This window comes from Carcharhinus amblyrhynchos, unplaced genomic scaffold (genome assembly GCF_965287045.1).
Source record: "Carcharhinus amblyrhynchos unplaced genomic scaffold, sCarAmb.v2.hapA scaffold_43, whole genome shotgun sequence".
Taxonomy (NCBI): domain Eukaryota; kingdom Metazoa; phylum Chordata; class Chondrichthyes; order Carcharhiniformes; family Carcharhinidae; genus Carcharhinus; species Carcharhinus amblyrhynchos.
This window is the reverse complement of record NW_027649784.1, coordinates 1,565,890-1,575,669: the sequence shown is the minus strand read 5'-3', so window position 1 is coordinate 1,575,669 and position 9,780 is coordinate 1,565,890. Positions and strand designations below refer to the sequence as shown.

The window sequence follows — 9,780 nt, the reverse complement described above, 5'->3', positions numbered from 1 at the left end:
ATATGAATGTCCTCTTAGGGAAGGAAATCTGCCGTCTTTAGCCGATCTGGCCTACATGTGACTCCAGAGCCACAGCAACAACTCTCAACTGCCCTCGAGTAACTAGGGATGGCCAGCCAGCAAAGTCCATGTCCCATGAATTAATAAGAAAAATAGACCCTTGAGGTACACGGAACAGAGAAAGTGAAGCACTCGTTCCCTGATTATTATCGTTGCCGGATCAGAGTTCAGCCACGGTGCCTCCCCGCCACACCCCGCAGTCGGAAAACAAGCCCAACAATCACCCCCAACCAGTGGCCAAAGTGTTGGAAAAAGCAGGAGGAGAAGTAAGCAAGCAAGAGGGCGACAACGGCGCCAAAATGACTTGTGACAACCATCAACAGTGCCGATCTCTTTTTGATAGAACGTTATAATGACTACAATACATTAAACAGACCGCGGGGGGGGGGGGGGGGTGCTGATTGACAGGTGAGGACCTCAGGAAGGGCAGCTTCCAAAAATCAAAATGGCTACCACAACAACCAATCCAGGGGTCAGCGGACGGGGGTCATCTTGTGGAGCTGCCGCTTTTCAGGAACGGAAGTGGAGTTGATGGAGGTCAAAGTGAGGGGGGAGGGTGGGAGTGAGAGTTCTGGGGCTGGGGGAGGGTGGTTTGACCTCACCAACTCAACAATAGTCACCGTCTGTGGATAAAACACAAAGAAGGCAAGCTCCCAAACGTCCAACGTGACCAGTGGTCATGGAGCCTGCAGGATCAAACAAAAGTCAAAGCCATTAACAGAGTGGTTCAGTGGGTCGCTCTCTGCCCCTCCTGCCTCGGAGTCGAGTCCCGTTCCAGGGGCACACCCGGAGTGATACTGAGGGAGTGCTGCGCTGCCCACCGTGCCATCTTTCAGCCGAGACGCCAAGTCGAAGGTTCCCCCATCCGCCCTCTCGGATGAGGAGTGAGGAGGCCTCGCGGGTGTGGTTTGGAGAAGAGCGAGGGGTCATTCTCCCTCCCAGCGTCCTGGCTGACATTTATCCCTCAAACCAACATCGAGCACGCGTGTGCGCATGCACACACGCACACGCAAATAAAACAACACCAGTCCATCGCTGATTGTGGGATCTTGCTGTGCGTCGCCATGCTTCCAGAAGTACTTCGTCAGCTGTAAAGTGCTTTGGGGAAAGGGGAGAGGGTTAGGGTGGGGGTACTGGAAACCCAGTCCCCTATAGCTGTGACACTGTGGAGATGTCACTGGATGGACCTGGGGGAAGAGGGGGGAAACGGACTGCCAAACTGAGGTCAGAGGTCACGAGCCATCTCAGGCCCTGACTTGAAGCTTCAAGTCCCCCCATCCGTCTCTAATGTCGGGCTCCCCAGTTACGGCAGAACGTTAGGCAACTCTGTGAGGTTAATTTCCTTGATGTACATATTCCGACGCGTCAGTCCAGTCAGAACGGCCAGTCAAAAAACAAAGGGGGGAAGAAAAGCTTGAAACAGGTGCAGGTGACCACGAGAAGAGCTCGGGCACTCGCGCATCCAGGACTGAGCGTGACGCCCCAATATGCCTCCCTGCGCTTGAGCTCCGCCCTCGGAACAGCGCGGATCTCGCCGACCTGGGACCCTCGCGCTGGCCTGGCGCCAGGTCCAATCGCCCCCTTCCGGGTGCCACGCGCCAGCTGGCCACCTTGGCTCAGGAGGGCGGCGTCAGGTGGTTGAAGGGCTTGAAAATGTTCCACGAGGACTTGGAGTCCTCGGCGTCCTTCTTGGCCTTCAGGCAGTTCTGAGGCCACTTGTCCTTGGTGAGGAAGTAGAGCAGCGCGTTGAGCCACGCGTTGAAGCTGGCCAGGGGCCGGGTGACCTTGTAGCAGATGGTCACCACCCGCTTGGTGGTGCAGGCCACGTGGGGCACGGCCTTGTTGATCAGGAAGATGGTCTTGGTCACGTGGAACGGGAAAAAGCAGAGGGCGAAGAGGAGGGTGATTGTGACAATGGTTTTGATGGACTTGCGCCTCTTCTCCAAGCCTGGGGCAGCGGATTTGAACTCCTGGTTGTTGATGGTCTTGAAGATGGTCTTTATCACCCGGGAGTAGCACCAGGCGATGATGGAGAAGGGCAGGAAGAAGCCGACAGAGTGCAGGATGATCCCGTAGGGCACGTAGTGTGGGTACTCGGTGTCCAGCGCGTCGTCCCAGCAGTTGGTGGCGTTGTTGAAGGCGGCCGTCTTGGCGAAGTGAAAGATGGGGCAGGTGAGGGCGAGGACCACCAGCCACACCAGCACGCAGACCACCCGGGCCGTCTTCTTGGTCTCCATGGTGATGGTCTTCATGGGGTGGCAGATGCCCAGGTAGCGGTGGAAGCTGATGCAGGTGAGGAAGAAGATACTGCAGTAGAGGTTGAAATAGAACAGGAAACGGACCAGGCGGCAGGTGAAGTCCCCAAAGACCCAGACATCGTGCATGATGTAGCTGGCAATGAGGAACGGCAGCGAGAGGCCATACATGAAATCAGTCAGCGCCAGGTTGAACATGTAGATGAGGGAGCAGTTCCATTCCTTCCGACGCTTGAGGATGCTGCAGAGGATGATGGAGTTGAGCACCAGGCTGAGGATGCAGGTGTAGGTGTAGCAGACAGGCAGGAAGACATACTTGTACGACTCGTCCTTGTTGCAGGAGGCGTTCTGCGGGAGTTCCTCACTCGAACCATTGTCAACCATCGGGCTTGCGACATGTTCATTCATCTTCTAGACTCTCCCGCTTGTGGTAAGCATCGCCCACCACTTGTGAGTTCTCAGACCTAGATGGGGACAAGGAAAGAACTGCGGTGAGAGATTGGTGGGAGCTTGCTGTGCACAAATTGGCTGCCATCTTTCAAAAGTGCTGGAACCTGGTGATACCCCCCCCCCACCCCTATTTCTATTTTCCCGCTGCCCCTCTCCTTTAGTCCTACAACTCCCCAAGATCCTGGCGTTCCTCCAGTTTTGGCTCCCTGATATTCCCCCGGATTCCCATTGCTCCGCCATTAGCAACCATGCCTTTAGACACCTGTTCCCCAAGCTCGGAACTTCCCTCCTTAAACCTGCCCCAGCCTCTACCCCCCTCCTCCTCCAACATGCTCCTCAAACTACTCCTCTTTCACCTGTTGTACTATCTCCCAATGTGGCTCCTTGTCAATCATTCTCTGATGACGCTCCCACAAAGTATCCACCTACCCCGCCCCCACCCCCCACTGTGTTTTATATCCCCCCAGCCAGCGAGAAACAATCTTTCAATGTCCACCCTGTCAAACCCCCTCAGAATCGTGTGCATTTCGAGGGAATCGCCTCGAATTCTTCTCAACCCCAAAGAATATAGGCCCAGTTTACTCAACCTCTCATCGTAGGCGAACCCCGTCATACAGGGGCCAATTTAGTGAATGTTCGCTGTATTGCCTCCAATGAAACTATATCCTTCCTTAAATATGGATCCTAACACTGTGCAAAGAATTCCAGGAATGGTTTGTCCAAAGCCACTCCCACCCCTCCCCTGTGAAATTGTAGCAACATTTCCTTATTTTTGTACTCCAATTATTATTGTCACATGTATTGGGATACAGTGAAAAGTATTGTTTCTTGTGCGCTATACAGACAGAGCATACCTTTGACAGAGAAGGAAAGGAGAGAGTGCAGAATGTAGTGTTACAGTCATAGCGAGGGTGTAGAGAAAGATCAACTTAATGCGAGGTAGGTCCATTCAAAAGTCTGACAGCAGCAGGGAAGAAGCTGTTCTTGAGTCGGTTGGTATGTGACCTCAGACTTTTGTATCTTTTTCCTGATGGAAAAAGATGGAGTAAAATAAAAAAAAAGCAGCATATTTGGTGAAGTTTTAAGTTTATTTATTAGTGTCACAAGTTGGCTTACATTAACACAGCAATGAAGTTACTGTGAAAATCCCCCAATCTCTGGCGCTTGTTCGGGTACAGCAAGGGAGAATTTAGTGTGGCCAACGCACCTAACCAGCGAGTCTTTGGACTGTGGGAGGAAACTGGAGAACCCAGAGGAAACCCACGACATGGGGAGAACATGCAGACTCCGCACAGACAGTGACCCAAGTCAGGAATCGAACCATGGATCCCTAGCGTTGTGAAGTAGCAGTGGTAACCACTGTGCTGCCCATCGCAGGCACCCGCCCTCCCAGATCTTCACCTTTGTGCAATTTCACCTGCCTCCAGGTCAGTACGCAGTTGTGCGAGCAACATAAAATTCTGGCCACGGAGCTTAAGCCAGAAGCTAAGAGTTCCATTGGCCGATCACAAGGCCCAAAGCCCGGAACGCAGCAGCCAAAAGAGTGAGAAGCAAAGGTCAAAACTTCAGTCATTTGATCAGAGCTGAAAAGCTGCAGAGATACTAATTCGGAGCAGGAGGAGGCCACTCGGCCCCTACGAATCTGCCCATTCAATAAGGCCAGGGCTGAACTGATTGGGACTTTATCTCTTTCGTGCCTGTCCCCCAATAATCTTTCACCTTCCACTTACTCAACAAGATGTGGCACAGTGGGTTAGCGCTGCTGCCTCACAGCGCCAAAGACCCGGGTTCGATTCCCAGCTTGGGTCACTGTCTGTGTGGAGTCGGCACGTTCTCCCCGTGTCTGCAAGGGTTTCCTCCGGGTGGTCTGGTTTCCTCCCACAGTCCGAATGACGCGCTGGTTAGGGCGCACTGGCTGTGTTAAATTCTCCCTCGGTGTTATTCCGAGTGTGGCGACTAGGGGATTTTCACAGTAACTTCATTGCAGTGTTAATGTAAACCGACTTGTTACACAAATAAATAAAATTTTAAAAAATAATCTATCTCTCTCTCTCTCTCTGCCTCGGCCTTACTGGCATTGCACAATGTTCGGTGATGAGTTACAATTTAGTTTTGTACCAGCAATCCAAGCTGTAATCATCCTTGCAAACTGTTAAAACGTAACTTAGTAACTGGCCAAATGTAATGTTAAGTAACCAGACACCTCACTCCTCAATCCGTGTCTTCAAATAAAGACTCCCTAGTGGGACACCCCAGGAAAATTCCCCTCACACACACCCTCACACTCACTCACACACACACACACTCACACTCTCTCACACGCACACACACACACACACACTCACATACAAACCCATATACACACATACACACGCACTCACACACTCATACACACTCACATACACATACACACACGCACCCACTCACACACACACACACATACATTTTCACATAGATAAGCCCCATATACAATCCCACACGCACCCTCCCCACCACACTCCCTCACACACATTCAGACACACCCACACTCTCACTCACACACATTCAGACACACTCTCACTCACACACACGATTGCAACATTTCCAGACAGTTGAAATGTGGAAACTTTCTTGGGACACCTCCCCATCACACAGAAACGGAAAGAGATTCCTCGCATTTGATTACAAGGTATTAAAAGTACCCAATCAATCTCTATCTTTCGGGTTGCTCTTTGAGGTGACGAGATTCCTGATCACCAGCTGACAGGAATCTGTGGTGACTTGGATCTGTTAGCACTGCTCCATTTATTAAAATAACTTTCTGCTTCTCAAAAACTGTCGCTCTATTACCAGTTTTAATAGGTTTGTCAGTGATGAAATTTGGGTGTAACATCCTGAAAAAATCTGATGGTTTTATTGTGAGGTTGGGAAGCCGTATCACTGTGTGTACCTTAGCAGCTCTGGACAGGTACGTGTCCTGGATAGATCACCTGATCCTTAGAGAATGCAATATTGACCACTGACTGTACTGTCTGGAAGAGGGCATCCAGTGAGTGCCTCAGGTCGCAGAACATCAGAGAATCCCTACACTGCAGTAGGAGTCCATTCGACCCATCGAGTCAGCTCTGACTCTTCGGCAGATCATCTTACCCAGGCACCTCCCCGCTACCCCCACCCCGCTATTTTCCCCCTCACCTACACATCTTGGGACAGTTGATTGACACCACATCCACAAACATTCACTCCTGCCCCCGCTCAGTAGCAGCAGTGTGTACTATCTATAAGATGCACTGCAGCAATTCACTAAAGATCCTGAAGCAGCACCTTACAAACCCACCACCACTTCCACTTAGAAGGCCATGGGCAGCAGATACATGGGGAACACCACCGCCTGCAAGTTCCCCTCCAAGCCTGACTTTGAAATATACCGCCGTTCCTTCGCTGTCGCTGGGTCAAAATCCTGGAATGCCCTCCCTAATGGCATTGTGGGTCAAACCACAGCACGTGGACTGCAGTGATTCAAGAAGGCAGCTCACCACCACCTTCTGAGGGCAACTAGGGATGGGCAATAAATGCTGGCCCAGCCCATGAATGAATAAAAAAAACTTGAGGGCAAGTTAGCATGGCCAATCCATCTAACCAGCACATAGAATCATAGAAGCCTTAGTGCAAGAAGGAGGCCATTCAGTCCATCGAATCAGCACCAACAATCCCATCCTGGCCCTATCCCTGTAACCCCACATATTTACTCCACTAACCTCTCTAAGCTATGCATCCTGCGACACTACGGGGCAATTTAGCATGGCCAATCCACCTAACCTGCACATCTTTGGACTGTGGGAGAAACCAAAGCAAACCCACGCAGACATGGGGAGAACATGCAAACTCCACACAGGCAGTGACCCAAGCTGGGAATTAAACCCGGGTCCCTGGAGCTGTGAGGCAGCAGTGCTAACCACTGTGCCACCCTTGGGACAGCTTGGGACCATCATAGCCAATTACTTCAGGAGGTTGTCTGGACTGCACAATTGGATAAGCCCGTCACCACTTGGTTCATTAGTCTTTGAAAGCTGGCAGTGAGTCCAAAAGGCATGGCTTGACACTGGTATAACCCATCTTGAGTCACAAAGGTGGAGATTTCCTTGGCATGGGCAGCTAGTGGAACGCCCCAGTATGCTGTGAGTAAATCTATCTTTGTAAGTGAGGCTGTTTTACCCATCCTATCGATGCAGACACCCAGCTGGAGTAGCTCTGGTTACTGCATTAACCTTTGGAAGTAAATGCTGAAGCTTTGTGAAGCCATCTGCCTTAGGCACCAGCACAACTGGGGATCACCAGCGAGGCTCGATGAGATAGTAATCCAAGGCGTAGTTAATCTTCTCTCTTTAGGGCCTAACCAATAGGATTGTTACCAAATGGAAGGTGCCTTTCCAAACTCCACATATTATTGTCACATGTATTGGGATACTGTGAAAAATATTGTTTCTTGCGTGCTATACAGACAAAGCATACCGTTCATAGAGTACTTAGGGAAGAAGGATTTGATCTGATTTATTATTGTCACGTGTATTGGGAAACAGTGAAAAGTATTGTTTCTTGCATGCTATGCAGACAAAGCATACTGTTCATAGAGTACATGGGGAGAAGGATTTGATTTGATTTATTATTGTCACGTGTATTGGGATACAGTGAAAAGTACTGTTTCTTGCGTGCTATACAGACAAATCGTACCATTCATAGAGTACCTAGGGGAAAAGGATTTGATTTATTATTGTCACATGTATTGGGGTACAATGAAAAGTATTGTTTCTTGCGCGCTGTACAGACAAAGCATATTGTTCATAGAGAAAGAAAGGAGAGGGTGCAGAATGTAGTGTTACAGTCATAGCTAGGGTGTAGAAAAAGATCAGCTTAATATAAGGTCGGTCCATTCAAAAGTCTGACAGCAGCAGGGAAGAAGCTGTTCTTGAGTCAGTCGGTACGGGACCTCAGACTTTTGTATCTTTTTCCCAATGGAAGAAGGTGGAAGAGAGAACGTGTGGGGCCCTTAATTATGCTGGTTGCTTTTCTGAGGCAGCAGGAAGTGTAGACAGAGTCAATGGATGGGAGGCTGTGCACCTCACCCTCACCATTCCTCCAGGTCTGTCATTTTTCGACAGACTATGACCCGCCTGACCCGTTCTTGCTGGGATGATGTTTTAGCACCCCGGTATATACGTGGAAGGCACAGTGGTTGGCACTGCTGCCTCACAGTGCCACGGATCCGGGTTCACTTCCCACTTTGGGTCACTGTCTGTGTAGAGTTTGCACATGTCTGCCTGTGTTTCCTCGGGATGCTCCGAGATGCACCGGGGGGGGGTATTGGTAGGAACAGTTGTATCCAATCTCCTGGCTAACACACTCAACACGTTTGTCTGCCTGCTCTTTCATAGCTGTTCCCGAGTCATATCACCAGCTCTCCTGAGGCCCTCACGCTGCATGGCTGCCTAGTTGTGACGACAGTGTACTTCCAAAGATGTTGCTCATAAACCGAAAGGAGTTTATTTACCGTGATCTTCAAGGGCAACAGCAGATTTCCAGCAAGCTCCAAGCTACCTCTGTCCAAAGAGAAGGCCTTCCCTGGGGTGATTCCCCACGCTGAGTCCTGATTGGTCACCCAAGCCAGGTCATCCTTCCTCTGCTGTGTTGCCCTCAAAGGGACTATCATCACAATCCTTCAGCATGGCAACTTGCTTCTTCTGCTCCAAACATCTCTCCTTGATTTGCTTTCAGAAAATCTCACCTGTGTCTGTAAACTGAAGGAGTTTGCACATTCTCCCCGTGTCTGCGTGGGTTTCCTCCCACAGTCCAAAGATGTATAGGTTAGGTGGATTGGCCATGTTAAATTGCCCCTTAGTGTCCAAAGATGTGCAGGTTAGGTGGATGGGCCATGATAAATGCATGGGGTTACGAGGATAGGCGGCAGTCTGAGTAAGATGTTCTTTGGAGGGTCAGTGCAGATTTGATGGACCGAATGGCCTCTTCTGCACTGTCAGGATTTTATGATTCTAAAACTGGTGGGCTCATTGGATGAGTCACTTGTGGAGAACAGATAGAATTTAGACCCGAAACATTAATTCTGTTTCTCTCTCCACACTGTGGCCAGCCCTGCTGAGTTTATCCAGCATTTTATGGTTTGTAGAATAAAACCTGGTCCTTTATCCAAATCACAGAGATACATCAGAATGCACGGAACGTTGTTTTTAGGCTCTGGTTCCGGCACCCTCTGAGATAGCGGGCAAAACATTGAGGACTTCAGCTGGCTCACGCCCAGGTTACCCACGATTTCTCGGAATACTTGGGACATAAACTGTGAACCTTGGAACGTGACCTTGCATTTTTAAGCAATTTGGAAGTTTTGAACGGAGACAGAGTAATCAGTTGAGAGTTGAAAAATCAAAGTGTCCCTTTGCAACAAACATTACAGGAAACATCTGTTTCTGGATGCTTCATTGAAGCTTTTTTAAGCACGAGAAAAGTCACAAACGGCAGAACCAAGAGTCCAGGCCGACCACCAACAATATAACGCCTTTTTTTCACAGCTCCTGCAACACTCAAAGACACCATCCAGGACAAAGCAGACCCGCTTGATTGACACCCCATCCACAATCATTCACTCCCTCCACCACCGACGCACAGCGACAGCCATGTGTACCATCTACAAACAGCAACTCATCAAGGCTCCTTTGACCTTCCAACCGCTACCATCTAGAAGGACATGGGCAGTAGATACCTGGGAACATCACCACCTCCCAGTCACTCTGCATCCTGACTTGGAAATGTATCGGCTGTTCCTACACTGTGGTTGGGTCGAAATCCTGAAACTCCCTCCCTAACAGCACTCTGGGTGTATCTACACCTCAGGGACTGCAGTGGGTTCAAGAAGGCAGCTCACCACTACCTCCACGGTGATACTATAGTTAAGAAAGCCCCACCAACGCCTCTGCTTTCTCTCAGGAGACTAAGGAAATTTGGCATGTTAACTTTGACTGTCACC

The 9,780-nt window shown here is 50.0% G+C and overlaps 1 protein-coding gene across 3 annotated transcripts in view; it reads right to left on the bottom strand.

Annotated features, from left to right (window-relative positions):
• Positions 1-389: 389 nt before the first annotated feature.
• Positions 390-9,780, bottom strand: part of LOC145337127 (P2Y purinoceptor 3-like) — a 28,556-nt gene continuing 19,165 nt past the window's right edge. For 2 of the 3 annotated variants that reach the window (XM_080181897.1, XM_080181899.1), the window contains exon 2: positions 390-2,779. In XM_080181897.1, coding sequence (XP_080038023.1) covers positions 1,677-2,723 — 1,047 coding nt within the window. In that variant the 5' untranslated portion in view covers positions 2,724-2,779 and the 3' untranslated portion in view covers positions 390-1,676. Of the gene's footprint in view, positions 2,780-3,619; positions 3,793-9,780 lie in introns of all 3 variants that reach the window. The other variant, XM_080181898.1, reaches the window with a different exon arrangement.